This window comes from Staurois parvus, unplaced genomic scaffold, assembly GCF_062004578.1.
Source record: "Staurois parvus isolate SC_StPar_1 unplaced genomic scaffold, SC_StPar_1.0 ptg000066l, whole genome shotgun sequence".
Lineage (NCBI taxonomy): Eukaryota > Metazoa > Chordata > Amphibia > Anura > Ranidae > Staurois > Staurois parvus.
In genome coordinates, this window is record NW_028317862.1 from 2,757,290 (window position 1) to 2,774,057 (window position 16,768).

General features: G+C 40.9%; 1 protein-coding gene across 1 annotated transcript in view; it reads left to right on the top strand.

Moving 5' to 3' along the window:
- The first annotated feature begins 777 nt into the window (after positions 1–777).
- Positions 778–16,768, top strand: part of LOC149469601 (calcium-activated chloride channel regulator 2-like) — a 36,984-nt gene continuing 20,993 nt past the window's right edge. The window contains exons 1-6 of the mRNA XM_089668891.1: positions 778–1,141; positions 6,245–6,382; positions 9,749–9,899; positions 10,471–10,579; positions 12,223–12,391; positions 15,335–15,562. Coding sequence (XP_089525017.1) covers positions 974–1,141; positions 6,245–6,382; positions 9,749–9,899; positions 10,471–10,579; positions 12,223–12,391; positions 15,335–15,562 — 963 coding nt within the window. The 5' untranslated portion in view covers positions 778–973. The remainder of the gene's footprint in view (positions 1,142–6,244; positions 6,383–9,748; positions 9,900–10,470; positions 10,580–12,222; positions 12,392–15,334; positions 15,563–16,768) is intronic.

Here is a 16,768-nt window from a genome sequence, read left to right on the forward strand (position 1 = left end):
TGAGTACTGTTTTGAGTTGCTGCAATGAAATTTCAGCAAAATGGACTAGCCTGCTGCATCATTTTTTCACTTTGATTTTCAGGGTGTCTTTGAATTCAGTCCTCTGTAGATTGATAATTTTCATTACCATCAAACGATGGGGCATCCTTACATTCCTAACACATTACCCAATCCATATCAGTATAGATATCCAGCATGAAATTTTTCCTCATTTAGATCTGATGTGTTCCTTTAATTTTTTTGAGCAGTGTGTATGTATGTATATATATATATATATATATATATGTATGTGTGTGTGTTATAGTTTGTAGACTCTATGGGGGAGATTTACTAAAGCTGGTTTACTCAAAATCTCGTGCACCTGTGCATGGTAGCCAATCAAATTCTAACCTCAGCTTGTTCAATTAAGCTTTAGTAATAAATCCTGGAAGCAAATTGGTTTCCATGCAGAGGTGCACGAGATTCTGATTGAATCAGCTTTAGTATATATACCCCTATAACTTTCACAGACTAAATAATATGCAAATATTGTATTTTTTTTATTGTGCTCAATATGTTTTGCAAAAAAATTTCTTATGGTTCCAATAATATTTTAAGTATAATTCCCATTCTGGGAATTGACAAAACTATCTATGATTCTATGTCGTGTTACAATAACCCATCCATCTGTACTACAGCAAAATCTTTTGCTGGAAAAAACTGACTACTTGAGCACCAGATTCAGAGATTCATTGTTGTCTTCAGCCTTTTACATGTGATAATGTAAGGATCAATTATGTAGGAGACATAACCCCTTTATGAAAAACCTACAGCTAAACATGATGAATAAGCAACTAAAGGAAAATGAGGAAATCAGGAGCGTCTCTCAAATAACAACTCCCAAACCTGTCTCTGAGACAGGCACACCCTAATTTACACAACACATCCATGAGACAGTGTTCTTCAAAGCAGAACAGTATGAAGGATTCCAGTGATGATGCACATAGAATTTTATCTCCTAAGTTTGTCTTTAATGCAGGGCTTCCACTGCAACATGCAGGCAACAGTAAATGTCCAACTTAGAGATCATGGCTATGAAAACATACTTATAGCTATTTATTCACAAGTTCCAGAGAATCCACAGATCATCACTAATCTCAAGGTAAGAGACTTTCCTGATGTTTTCATTGATTAACAATGTTGTGTTTCCATAGCATGTATATATGAAGAAGACCTCTGCTCTAACGATATTCCGCTGAGAAATCTGGATGTATCTAGCTAATTACCATGTCTAACTAGTAAAGTGAAGTAAGGTGCTATCTATAACTATAAGAGGCACAGACCAGGTTTAGGGTACATTTACCCACCATTTAGGGGTTGATTTACTAAAAACAAATAGGCTGTTCACTTTAAAAAAAGAAAGTTGCACTATGCAAGGGAATTTTCCCTAGAGCTTGGCGAATGTGTATCACTTTGCAAAAAATACCTAATCAAGTTCAATAAAAATGGAAAAAAATGAACATTTTTACTTGCACATGACTTAATGATGGCAGTCAACATAGCATCACCGCAGTGTGCAACTTCCAAAGTGAAAAGCCTATTTGCCTTTAGTAAATAAACATTGTCTTGTGTAGTTGAAATCTGTATAGTAATTGCCTGTCATCTGTCCTTGATGCTTTGTTAGACATACAGGGGTTTATTTACTAAAGCTGGAGAGTGCAAAATCAGACTCACTTCTGCATAGAAACCAATCAGCTTCCAGGTTTCATTGCCAAAGCTTCATTGAACAAGCTGAGGTTAGAAGCTGATTGGTTTCTATGCAGAAGGGAGTCTGATTTTGGACTCTCCAGCTTTAGTAAATAAACCCCACAGTGCCTGAGTAATTATCATGTTGCGCTGCTTTCATGTTACCATGTCATTTTTGTAGCAATAAAAATGCTTTTCTGCTTGTGACCACCACAAAAAAGTGCAATCATCCCTCCAAGAAAGGCCCTCCATAATGCCCAGCAGCTCTTGTATGAAAAATGGGGGTTCGTGTGCAGGGGCGGACTGACCATTTGGAAACTCGGGCACTGCCCAAGGGCCCGGGGTCAGTAGGGGGCCCCATGCGATGCCCCTGGTACCTTTTTCATAGGCTTTTTTGAGTTTGGGCAAGGACACAGGGGCCCCATGATCCCCTATTGCCCAGGGTCCCCATCGTTTTTTCAGTCCACCCCTGTTCGTGTGCCACCTTTCTGCCCCCATGGCAGACAAGTAGGTTGCAGCCCCATACCCTATGTTTTGTAAAAGATCTCATCAAAGCCTCTACCAAATGACTGTCTGTATTTGAAGCAAAAATATTTAAACTTGAACTGAATAGTGACCAAGGGTGACTTAAGCTTTCATTCTCATTGACTATTGATCCATGCAAACAGCTACTCTTTTGCTATTAAAATAAATATTAACAAATGTAATTGATAACCTGATCTGTTGGATTCCTTCTACTACTAATTGTGGACATCTCTTTGAGTTATAAGACCCCCATAGCAGTGATTGAAAACCAGGGCTAGATAAAGAACGTAAAATTCAGCAATTCGTACGCCAAATCAACGACACAGTGGATACTTTTAAAGGACAAGTATTTAAATTTTTTTCTTTTATACTACTGCATGTTTCACATTTACTAAGAATTCACTGTGACCTCTAGGTTACTTTGTCTTTTTTTGGAAGAATGGATTTACTGCTTTGCTGTGGTATGAGCAGATCTCAATAGCAAGAGCTCAGAATACACATAGCTGATGTGTTAGATGAGGTACAACCCATCTCCTTTCCCTTCTCTGTACATACTGCCCTGGCTGGACTTTCAGCTATGTTAAGACCATCAAAACTCGAGCAGTTAGTACTGGGAGTGCTCTTTGAAGAGCAATAATTATTTAAAGTGTTACTAAACCCACAAACGTAAAATCAGTCTATATATGCAGTAAAGCATGCTTGTTATACGCACTGTGAAATCTAAGGGGTTAATCGTCGGCATTGTGTACAAAGGTTGTTTGATCCTGACTTCTCTGATCTTCCCCTTTTTCAAATGTCCCCCTCTTATCTCCTGATAAGACATATCATGTGGAGTCACTCTGCACATAAGTTTGGTGTGTATTGCTAGAAAGGTGTTTTTTTTTTTCTTGGGAGAGTGCATGTGATCAGCACGGGACCAATCAGCACTGTCCAGACAGAGGTCAGGGGTTCTGCATCCTCCTAGAGAAAAATGAATACTCCTCCTACAAACTTTAAGCTGTGCTTGGCTAGACACTGATAGAAGTCACAAGACTGTTCTAAATGCTGTTGAGAAAAGGTATTTAGCAGTTTATATTTACTAAAAAAAATGTAATTTCTGTGTACTGTGGGAGACCAAATATAGTGAATGCAGGATCCTGGGTTAAAGCAGACTTCTAGTCGCACTGTGAAGAAATAAGTCAGCAGCTACAAAAGCTGTATCTGCTGACTTTTTAAAAACAGCCACTCACCTGTCCCACAATCCCACGGTATCTTCCCCGCAGCCCGTTTCCCCAGCCATCTGGTGTTCCAGGCGCCGGCATCTTCACCCGGCTGTGACAGCTTGCGGCTTGCCGGGTGCCCACTGCGCATGTGCGAGTTGCGCTGCGCTTCCTGAATGGCCCCATAGTCTTCTGGGACCTGTCACGTGTTCCAGAAGACTATAGGGAGGGAGGGTTAGGAGGACAACTTCAGCTTCTGATCGCCTAGGTGATCACAGTGGAAGTGGGAGCGGGTAATTGTCAATTTCGGGTACCTGCTCCCCAAAGGTGCCAATCCCTAACGGGAGCAGGGGACCAGTTTTTAAAGCGGAACTTCCCCTTTCGGGGTGGAGCTCCACTTTAAGTAACACTTTCATAATATGCGTGAACCCAGTATTAAATATTTGTATGTAAAACAAACCTCCATCACAAAACTTCCACAATCAATATACAGATACTCATGACTATATGTAGACCCATGAGTAGCTTATGTTACTACATACTGAATGCTCTTCCACATTGACACTCTAGCACAGCCTTTCTCAACCAGGGTGCCCAGGCACTCTGGGGTGCCTTGAGGATTCTTCAGGGGTGCCTTGGCAAAATGTCTAAAAATTGGCCAAAACTTGTATACAAGCCAGCAGGTGGAACAAGCCTGCCTTTTAGTTACACAAAGCCACAGGTTTTCATTGTGCGCCAGCACAACCTTCTAGCTGCCAGTGTCCTGACAACCAATGACATCAGTTGATAAGGAGGATGTCAGCTGCCTGCACAGCATCCTAGTTTGACCCTCCCCTGCCCCTCTCCATCAGTGCTGCGGTTACATTAGCTCAGGGATGGAGAAATACTGAGGGGGAAGAGAAACACTGGAATACTAGTCAGTACCAGTGTGCAAAAGTGTATTTGCTTTGGAAAAATACATAACCTCTAATGTTGGGTGTCCTACATGTGTGGATGTTGCTGTTAGAATAGTTCACATTTTAGAATGGGGTGCCCTTTTAAAATTATGGATTAGAATAGGGTGCCTCGGGGCTGTCCATAATTTTAAAGTTGCCTTGACTGAAAAAAGGATGAGAATCACTGCTCTAGCATGAGCTCTATCATATGCTATCATCTGTAATTATTTTTGTTAACCCTTCCCTATGGTCTTTCATGTATTGTGCCTTGGTTGTTTGTATTTCCTGCTCATTGTAAAATTCCATACAATCTATTGTTTAAAAAAAACTGTAAAAACAACTATTACAATGGGCAACTATTAACTCTCAGATTCCATGGATCAAGTTTGAATCTCAGTCTATACGCCCATTCTATTTACCGGGTATTTTGTGGTCCAAAATTTCCCCTCGCTCACTCACCTTCCATAACTCCATAGTGACCCACTCACTGACACTTTGGTCAAAATACAAATTTAAATTGCATCTGCTCTCTTCTACTCCCCCAGGTGTTTCATTTTTTGCTGATCCTACGTTTATTGCAGCTTTTTCTTCTCCTCAAACATTTTGTTGGTGGTATGACCGCTCTCTTATCAGATTATCAGATTTTCAAAGAGGAGGATCTTATATTACCTTTGATATGCTGTGTATGCTTTTTGATATCCCTCTTCGTGAATACCATCGTTACCGACATATTAGACATTTTTTCGGTTCACATTTTGGCCTTACACCATCTTCTCCGATTTCTTTTTTTGAACGTATCTGCCGGGACTCTCCTCGTGGTAGGGGTCTCATATCTGATCTTTACCAACAATCTTTGATTTGCCTATTTCCTACACCCCCTCTATATAAACAAAAATGGGAGAAGGATTGTGGTATCACTTTTTCAGATGAGGATTGGGACTCCATGGTGGATAACATATGCAAATGTTCTCAATCCCTCTCTGTTCGTGAGACGGCCCTCAAGGTTCTAACCAGATGGTATTATACCCCTTCCAGACTACATATACTGTTCCCACAAACGTCCCCTTTATGTTTCCGGGGCTGTGGCCTCACAGGCACTCTGGTCCATGTATTTTGGGATTGTCCGTCCATATCAATGATTTGGCGCAAGATATCTGAGGTGGCTACCTCACTGGTGGGTACCCCGGTACGTTTGTCTTTACAGACTTGCTTGTTGGGAGCTCATATTCCGGGGGTCTCTGATGCCACTATGAGATTAATACATACTATATGTATTGCTACTTTATGGTCTATTGCCTTACATTGGAGGTCCAATTCTGTACCCTTAGCCTCCGTTTTACACAGAATAGACGCTGTAATGCTCATGGAACGTATTCATTATACCCTACTGGATAAGATGCACTTGTTTGATAAAAAGTGGGAGTCATGGAGAGATTATAGACATTTATTGCATACTTAACAACATCCCTACTGAAAGTTGATTGGCATATACTGTTGACAGATTTATCTCTCAATCCACCTTATTAGCTTTGTATCTCATGCACTAACAATCTGCTCTTTTTGTTTCTTCTCTTTCTTACATTAATATCTTTTTCTATATTGTGCTTTTCAGAAGTGCCTTGTTTCTACTGTATCATTTGTAAATGTACTGTTGTTTTACACTCTACTTTCATATAATAAAATCGTTTGTAAACAAAAAAAAACAAACTGTAAAATAAACATTTTATACATAATAAAATTATTTAAGACATCAGTAAAATTGACCAAAAGCCATTGTTTCCATTTCTTGACTTCACGTTTAAAATAATGTGTTTTACTTATTCATTTTGTTGCACTGATTTTTTATATATCTGTTTTCAGAATATGATAACAGAAGCATCACATCACTTATTTAATGCCACAAAAAGAAGATTCTTTTACAGAGAAGTGAAGATTATTATACCAGCCAGCTGGAAATCATACTTTTTGCAGAAGCCGGGGCATGAAGCATATCAGATGGTATTGTATGTTTAGATTTTACCTTTTTGAGACAGTGTGGTGAAATGGTGAATTTTGCTTGTCACCTTTCAATCTAGGAAATAAAGGTGAAAATATTAATGAAAAAAACGTGCATAGTTTTTAAGAAAATACTTTCATTGGATATTGTAATAAAGGTTAAGTATTATTAAAACTGGTGATGATTGACATGCATAACAGTAATGTAGGTCACAACCATTACACAAAACAAATTAAACAATAACAAACTGGGTCAATCTGTGCTGTCATCCAAATAGAAACCAAAAACGAAATCAATATGTGTATAAAATAGGATGCAAATGCTGAACATCAATAGGTCTTCCACATAACCTAATAAATAATCCAAATCAAAATTAGTGCAGCACAACCTAATGTGCAAAATTAAATTCTAAATAAAGAGCAAAAGGGAGGCTGCACTGATGGGCACTGATGAGGTGGCATGGATTGGCAGAACTGATAGGCTGCACTGGTGGGCATTGATGAGGAGGCACTGATGAGCGCAACTGTTGGGTGGCACTGATGAGCGCTGCTGGGTGGCACTGATGGGCACTGATGATCAGGGCACGAATAATCAGGGCAAAGATTCACTGACAGAGCCGAGTGCGCACAGGGGGTGTAGTCTGTGAGGACGTCATTTGATGCCCTCCCAGAGCTGGACAACCACGCTGTAGCTGTCATTCGGCTATAACATGGTTGTAAAGTGGTTAAAGTGACATTAAATCCAAATCAAAAACTAATAATACATGCTATATTACATTATGTTCATATTTACTCAACCACTAGAAAATGTGTTTTCTGTAGACTGCAGAAATCCTGGTTGATCCTGCTGTTCATTGTCCAACCCTCCTTGATGTCCCTGCTGCAGCCAGAGATTGTGTAGACCAGCTCTTGACATCTACTGAGCATGCATCAATTTCAGTTCCCATCTAAACTGTTCATTTGCTCCTTTTTTTTTAATCTGTGAAGCCCATATGACTATACAGTGACACCTATGGACATAAACAGTGATAGATGACACTCCCCTTCCCTACTCCGTCATATCCTCATATTGCTAAAAATTATGGGGGCAGGATATAAGATGTTGATTGATGGAGACTTCACCTCTGTTAGTCCCAGCACATACACGCCATAGAAACAGGCTGGAGGGGAGTGACAAAACCTGTGGGAGAGCCTTCTGAAAGTCTCTTTACATGTAAACATAGTGAAATCTATTGTCTATTTTAATTCTCTATTCTGAAAGCCTTTTTTATATCATGCGATCAGCACATCACCATACAATGCTGTGCAGGCACAGATTCATGCATCAGTGGGGTACTAGATACTCCTCTCTCCGAACTTTCGCCAAGGACAGGAAAGACTTGGCAAATGTCCTGTGACCTCTGAACAGTAATGACTAGATAAGGTACTCAGAAACCTAAAACCCGGTGGAATATGTTCCAAAGGTGAACTCATCCTGTAAGGCCTGGATTGGCCAAAAGGCATAAGCATGGAGTATAGTTTTATTCGGCTATATAACTAAATGGTTTCCATGAATTCAGACAGTGTCCTGGTATTTTGGACTATATACAGTATTTGTATATCCTGACAATATTTGAATGTTAATTCTGATTGTGACGGTAGCATAGGCAGGACAGAACGCACAAAGAGGATGGTAAGCACACAAAACTTTATTGAACTATGGAAGGCACTCAATTAGGACAGTTCATGGCACTCCACAGCATACGGCTTGTAGGGACACTCACGGTAAGCAGGCTCTCTAGGGACAGCATCAGGCTCACGGGGACTCAGAGGGACTTTGGCTGAGGGTCTGACCTCAGCACAGCTCCCACACAGCTCTCTAGGGACAACACCATATTCACGGGGACTCAGCTGGACTTTGGCTGGGGGTCTGACCTCAGCACAGCTCCCACACAGCTCTCTAGGGACAACACCAGGTTCTCAGGGACTCTGCGGGGGCTTTGGCTGTGGGGCCTGATTCAGGTAGCTATGGCTCAAGCACTCAGGAGGGCAGTCCAGGTAGCTATAATCCGGACATGCAATGGGGCGGTTCAAGCAAGGGTGGTCTGAGCGCACAATAGGGGCAGTTCGTGGCTTCTAGGGACACTCACGATAGGCGGCTTGCAGACACTCAGCAGCAGGCGGCTTCCAGGGGGGTAGGCGGCTTGCAGACACTCAGCAGCAGGCAGCTTCCAGGGATATCTGGGCTCACAACAGGCGACAGCAGGGGAGGGGCGAACCTTCTCAGCACACAGAAGAGCGGATAATCCGGACCACAGAGTATTAGGCAGGGTATCGTGGGGCCCACAGCAAAGCAGTTCTAGCACACAGCACAGCGGGTAATCTGGGCCCCATAGTATTAGCAGAGGGGCAGTGGATAATAGTCCTGACCTTTTAGCGGGGGTCTCCTGCAGAGTGCTCAGCGGGGATGGCTGCGGAGGCCCAGTCCCCACCCAGACCTCCCAGCGGCTTGCGAGCCAAGTAGTGGCAGAAACAGAAGATGAACACGAGGAAGAGAGAGAACCAGGTCCCGAGCTGGCCTCTTTAAGGCCAGCCAGGACGCTTCCCAGTTGCCCTGGCAATGTCGGGCCCAGCACCTTGTTGCCGGGCAACGAGGCACGCCCCCTTGACTCGGACCGTCCTCTCGGGAACGCGGCCTTTGTCATTTGACGAGTGCAAGTGCGGGAAACCCCGTTGAGTTGCCTGCCCTTTCTCGGCCGAGTGGTCGGGGAAGTGCGGGCTTCTCAGCGGGGCACCGCCTCGCTCTCCCTCCGGCTGCTCAGGATGGGGAGAGATAGGAGATGGGGGAGTGACAAAAGTCACACCTCTCATCCTGGACGGCCCGCATCAAAGGGCCGTGACAGGATGAGAGGGGGGAGAGGAGGGGGATGCTGCAGTGGGGAGAGGAGAAGAGAAACGGGCAGCCTGCACACTGTGATACTGACATTTTATCAGCTCATTTATTTAAGTTTAAATGAACACAAGTACTATATTGTGCAGTCATTAAATATGGTGGCTGCATTGGTTTTCATTTTTCAGGCTAAGAAAATTTTTAGCAAGTACAGAAAATGTCTTCTGAACTTGCCAGAAATACAGTGTCCTTGTCACTCATTGTCAGCTCAGCTGTGAACAAAAACAATGTGATTTTTCCTCTGTAACCTACTAATTACGCCACCTCCCATTTAATGGAGCTGAGCAAAGGCAGACATACTGTATTTGTAGTTCAGCCAGGGTGGCAATCATTGATCCCTCTATAGATTTTGGGTTTAGATACGCTTTAGGAAAATATAATGTAAATCTTATTATTCCCATGTGAATTATTTTTATTCTTTGTACTCTTAATTGTTTCAGGCAAGCATAATAGTCAACAAACCAAATGCATATTGTGGAAATGATCCTTATACATTACATTATGGAGGATGTGGAAAAGAAGGACGATACATACATTTTACTCCTGACTTCTTAATTGATGATAATCTTCTTTTGGTTTATGGTCTCCGTGGTAAGACCCTGCAGATACTGTTACAACATACTGGATATCTTCAGAGTGTACAGTGCTAAGACCATTGAAAATATCATGGGGCCACTCAGGTGCATTTTACATTCTACTGGTCATCAGCTTCTAAAACATAAGTGGAAATGTTAGTTTAGTGTATGTGAATGTAGCCCTAAATTAGATGTCCCTGCATTACAACTTTACCTTTGGAGAGACTCTTCACTATTCACAAGGCCTCCATGAGTGGCTGATGGCTAGAACTCAGTAATTTCATTCCAATATATTAGAAATTAAAAAATACACTTTGAAGTAGGTAGTTTCCTTTGCTGATGTCTAAATCTAAAATGATTGGTGGTTAGGGGGTAAGGAACCATGCTATATATATTGTAGCATTGATACAGGTAATATAGGCGTTACACTTCATTTATAAATTATACAAGTCGATTAACCTAAAGTCGTATTTTACTTGTATCAATGAAACACAACATAGACCCAGTCCTACAGTAGGTTCTTTTTATTTATTTATTTTTGTTTTTTAAATATACGATTTTTCTGCAGTTGTCTTTCTTTTTTCTAGAGAAGGTATTTGTCCATGAATGGGCTCACTTCCGATGGGGAGTATTTGATGAATACAGCTATGAAGAACCATTTTATGTTTCAGTTAATGGCAAAATGAAAGCTACAAGGTAATTCAAGTAATGTCTCTTTCTAGCCTTAGCTGACAAGATCAGATTGAAAAATATAAAAACACAGAAAGGAGCACCAGACCAAAAAAGAGTCTAAGTTAAAGCGGAGTTCCACTCACTCTGTAAAAAAATAAAAGTCAGCAGCTACAAAAACTGTAGCTGCTGACTTTTAAAAAACAACCATTCACCTGTCCCTCGATCCCGCGTTGCTCCTGCCGCAGCCCGTTTCACCAGCCGTCCTGTATTCCAGGCGCCGACATCTTCAGTGTGGGCACCCGGCTGTGACAGCTTGTGGCTTCACAGCCAAGTGCCCACTGCACATACGCGAGTAGTGCTGTGCTTCCTGAATGGCCCCGTCATCTTCTGGGACCTGTCACGTGTCCCACAAGACTTCAGGGAGGGAGGGTAGGAGGACAACTTCCGCCCCCCCCCGCTCCCCAAAGGTGCCAATTCTTAATAGGGAGTGGGGGACCAACCTTTAAAGCGGAACTTCCCCTTTTGGGTGAAACTCCGCTTTAACTTTAGTTGTTGATTAAAAAAAGTCATATAATAACAGCCAACACATTTCGGGGACAATACAGCTCCTCCTTCATCAGGACCTTCATAAATTGTATTGAATAAGTTACTGTAGGTCAAGAAAGGGAAGAGGAGTTTATCTAGAGGATCACTGATAGGAGTGGGAAATTTGCCAGGCATTCTGGATGATACACACACTCATTGGGTCCAATATTTTGAACTTTCAATCGCTTGTGTTAAGAACTGAATTGTTTGACATCTACATGATAATGTTCATTAATTTTTCCTTAGATATGCCTAATTACAGCTTATCAGCTGAAACATTGCTTTTAGGTTATCTGTCGTGAATTACAAACACCATACTTAGGGCTCGTTCACACTTGACTAATTTCTAACTCTTCCCAAACGCCCCTATAGCATTTGACAGGCATTAGGGAAGCATTTTTAATGCTCCTCAAATGCTTCCCAAATGCCCTATGCACATTTTTGAGGCATTTGATAGGCGTGTTCCAAGCTTTAAAGCCGCACCACAAACGCCTATAATGAAGTTAATGGTATTAACGCCCCGCAAAAGCCTAGCAAGCATTTGAAGAGCATCACCATAGCCTTGAATGGGAGGCATTGAAAGGCTTCAACACCTCCTGACTCGACATCTCCTAGATTGTAAGCTCCAAGGAGCATGGCCCTCCTATCCCTCTTTTATTGAACTGTATTGTTGCTGTATTGTCTCCCGTTATATTGTAAAGCGCTGAGCAAACTGTTGGCGCTATATAAATCCTGTATAATAATAATAATAATGTGGCGTCAATTTTTCCACGACGCTAACGCTTCAGTGTGAACAGCACTGTGTGCTGGCATGTGTATAATTTTCATAGGCATTTGAGGAGCGTTAAAAACGCCCCTCAAACGCCTACCTACAAAGCTAGTGTGAACTTAGCCTTATATGTTTGTATGTTTGCTTTGAGATTTGTATTATCAGACAATTTGACTTTAAACAGCATAGCCTGTCATATTATAACTTTCCCTGTGTATAGAAAACAAATGCTCACAAAAGATGAGAACACTTGCCATGGAGGAATGATGATTCAAAGTCACATTTTTATTGAGATGCTGTATTTTCATTCTAGATGTTCCACAGATCTAGCTGGCATGTATATTTGTAAGAAAAATGCCTGCTCGGACGGAGATTGCATAATTGACCCTCAGACAGGGAATTTAGAAGAGGGATGCCTGTTTTTAGCTAACAGTACCCAGAATGCGAAATCGTCCATAATGTATATGCAAGCACTATCTTCGGTAAGTAAGTTAACTAAGTTCACTTTGCAAACTAATAAATAAAAAAAAAGTTTTCTTTTAAATACTGAATCAGTATTGTGAACCTGATGAGTACAATATCAATAATCAGTTTTATTGTTCTCAGTTTTGTTTTGTTTTTCTTAGATGCGTAAAGATTTAATTGAATTTATCCTAAGATGAATAAAAACAATTCAAAGTGATACAGTACATATAACATGAAACAGAACGATTGTAGATCAATAATCCTCTACCGCATTAGAAAATGACAAACATTATCACACTACCTATATCCTCCAAAATAAATGGAAATAGAAAGAGGGGATCAAACTTGTCAGAGAGACACTAGAGTTTAGACCTTCGTAAGTTAGAAGCTAGAGCAGTATTCTCAGTTTGATCAGAAGTAATCCTCAATTTTGTATTTGTATGCATTTAGAAACACAATACTTTGACTACACAAGTGTAGTATCCTCCTAGTGTAGGATGCTTGGTTAATTTATTCTTTGCCATCTTCTGTATCAAGGCAGCAATGATCATTTGTCATAGTCTGTTCAGTGTTACATAGACTGTGAGTTTGACTGCTTCCCCTTGCCTCTGGAAGAAGCTTCCAGAGCTTAGGGAAGGAGATGTCACTAACCAGCTTGAATATTTATCATGCTCCAGCCAATCTATGGCGAGTAGTGTCCAGAAGGGGGCTGAGAAGGTGATAAATAGTCTGAAGCACTGAGGAGCTGGGTTCTCTCTCCCCAAAAGGGTTCCAGAGCCTCAGACAGCCCATGGACTGTGTAACTGTTCTTGAGGTCTCAGCAGTGTCAGGACTAAGGGACTGGATGGATCTTCCTAGAAGCTCATTACAAGGGATATGGTCTAGAGAAGGATTGTCTCACTAACTGGACTGAGTCCAGTGGATGCTGGAAAGAGGAAGCTATCCTAGGGATTTGTGAGTAAAGACCCTAAATTGATCCCTGTGACTGTGCAGTGTTCTAGAAATTACATTGGATACCAGTAGTTGTGCATAGGTGCAAGGTAACCAGATGCCAAAGAAACTTGCCTCATGGTCTTCAGCTTTGAGAGCTTAGACTGTCCAATCCTCACAAATACTTAGTGTTACTAAACCCACAACTGTAAAATCAGTCTGTATATGCAGTAAAACATACTTGTTATACTCACTGTGGAACCTAAGGTGTTAATCCTCTTCATTGTGTAAAAAATGTTTGATCCTGTGTTCTCTGATCCTCCCCTTCTTCCACATTCCCCATTTAATCTCCTGATAGAACAGAGCCTTGGGGGCAAGCTGCACATGTTCCATTTGGTGTGTATTGCTAGAGAGTTTTTTTGCTTTTTCTTGGGAGAGTGCATGTGATCAGCTCAGGGACAATCAGTCCAGACACAGATTCGAGGGTTATGCAATCTCATAGGGCAGTGAGAGGAGAATGAAAACTCCTCCTACAAGCTTTAACCAGTGCTCAGCTGGACACTGATAGAAGTCACAAAACTGCTATATACTGCTGATGAGAAAAGGTATTTAGCAGTTTATATTTTAAAAAATTGCATTTCCATGTTATGTGTACTGTGGGAGACCAGATATAGTGAAAGCAGGGTCCTAGGTTTGGTAACATTTCAAGGAGAAGATTTTTCTCTAATTGGCTACTGTGATAATAATTTTGGAGTATGCCGTAACCCCTCTCCTGTTAAAGGTTTTTCAAGCAATAAATCTAAAAAGACATCCCCTAGACCAGTGTATTCTCAACCTTTTTTAAGTGAAGGCACCTTTTAAAATTATGCACAATATCAAGGCACCCCATTGTAAAATATAAAAAACTAAACTTACAGTTTTAAATGACATAGTAACATTCACATGTGTAGGACACCCAATTGTAAAGGTGATTTATTCTTCCAAAGCAAATCCACCTTTGTACACTGGTAATGACCAGTATTCCAATGTTTCCCCTCTGCCTCAGTTTATCTCCCTTACTCAGATAATGTGACCCCGGTGCTTATCGAGAGGGGCAGAGTAGAGGGGTGCTGTGCATGCACCAAACATCCTCCTTATCAACTGGGCAGTCACTGGTTGTTAGGACACTGGTGGCTAGAAGGTTGTAGTAGTGCACAATGAAAACCTGTGACTTTGTGTCACTAAAAGGCAGGCTGATCCATCCTCTGACTTGTGTGCAATGTTTGGCCACTTATTAGGTATTTTGCAAAGGCACCCTTGAAAGCAGCTAAAGGCACCCTGGTTGAAAAAGACTGGCCTAGACAGTGTTATTGGAACAGGTGTGAATGAACTGTGCTTGCAGGGATAGGCAGCCTCTGTACTATTAGGGAGGAACCAGTTGATACCAATGGACCCTTGTGGGGCTAGTGCTACATACGTTTTTAGAGAAATATATCTAAATGGTCAGTGATACAAGAAACACAGAGAGCAAATTACATTGCCCATGTATTAGACAGTACAGTCCCAGTAAACCTTTGTGATGCTATCTGAATTCCAATTAGAATACTTGAATTTACTTCTTTTTTTTTTTACACAGTTGCAGAGGGGAAGCATTATTACTTCAACTTCTGTCTACAAGAAATGATCAAACAGGGCCTCATATTTAAACATATTCAAAAGAGGCATGTTTTTTATAGCAACATATGGCATTTCACCTATTGTTTTCTAGCATATGTTAGAAAATGCAAGCTTGATAAATTGCTATGGGCAAAAAATACTATTACTCCCCTGTAGATTTAATGCATCAGGACTACCTTTATTTATACACTAAGGAAGAATAATTAACTGTCTAGCTATCTTTATGGAGGTGTGCAGGTATTATTTATAATATAAAGTGACTATATAGTTATATATAATACTATAAATAATACCTATATGCTTTTGTATTTATGTATATTCTTATGTATATTCTTTACTGTTTATATTCTAACACTGTTCAATGATTTTTCAAGGTTGCAGAGTTTTGTTATGAACATGACCATGAAACGGAAGCTCCAAATATGCAGAACAAAATGTGCAGTTACCGTAGCACTTGGGATGTTATTAGTAGTTCTCATGACTATAAGTCCACATTGCCAATGTCAGGAACAGAACTTCCATCACCACCATCCTTTTCACTTTTGCAGTTCAGAGAAAGGATTGTCTGCCTAGTTTTGGATGCTTCTGAAAATATGGCAAAGGTAATCATCCAGTTACTTATCTTTAACCACTTTGACACCGGGCCAATTCTGACACTTCTCACATATTTAAAAATCAACATTTTTTTCCTTGAAAATTACTTATATACATTATATATTTTTTGAAGCAGAGGCCCTAGAGAATAAAATGGTGGGCGTTGCACTTTTTTTATGTCACACGGTATTTCAGACAAAATTTTTTGGGAAAAAGGACACTTTAGTAAATTTTAATGCATAAAAATCCAGTATAATACCCAACTGTTTGGTAAAGTATAAAAGATGATGTTACACTGTCATATTTGCACCATCATGTCACGCTTTAAAATTGCACGCACTTGTGGAATGTTGCCAAACTACGGGACTTAACCTGTACTGCCTATGGAGATTTTTATCAGGTTAGAGTCCACGTGGCCTTTACAGGTTATCAGTTTAGAGTTACACAGGAAGTCTGATGCTAGAATTATTGCTCTTGTTGTAGCATTTGTGGCGATACCACACGTGTGGTGCGAGCACCATTGCATATGCATGCGTGATTTACAAATGCGTTTGACTTTGCACACAGGTGAACGGGGGCTTTTTAAAAATAATTTTATTATTTTATTTAAATTTTTTTGTTTTTACAGTGTCTCTTTAATTTTTTTTTTTAATCAACTTTTTAGCTATCACAAGGGATGAACAACAGCATGGGCAATGACATGTACTCTTTACTACTCTATTAGACCCCAGATCTCTCCTGTGTCCTTAAAATCATCAGATCAAACCAAGATCAGTTTGATCCGATGCTTTCACAGACCAGCCTGCTTACATAAACCAAAACCGGAAGTGACAAAATACTTGTTGCTTCCAGTTTCTTAGACCATAGAGATGATCTGGGGCTTTCTGGTCCTTGGTCACCTCTATGGTAAGTCGGCGGAACTGCTGGCTTCAATCTCAGGCTCCCTGGTGGGATGGGAGAGCCCAGAAAGGTGGAGGGTAGGGAACCACTTTCTGCTGCACATAAAAGCAATCCAGAAGCTTTTTAGCTGCTCAAAATGTTTTTATGCAGTTTTCAGCATCGCCAGCTGAAAAAAAACTAGCTCCAGCCATGGCCCTAGTTTTACCTGCTTCAACCAGAAGACATACAAATACATCCTTTTGGGGAAGGGGTTAAAGGAAGGATTCACACTCCACCATCTTGCTCCCCAGCTGTCCTACCTGGAAGGCGTTACA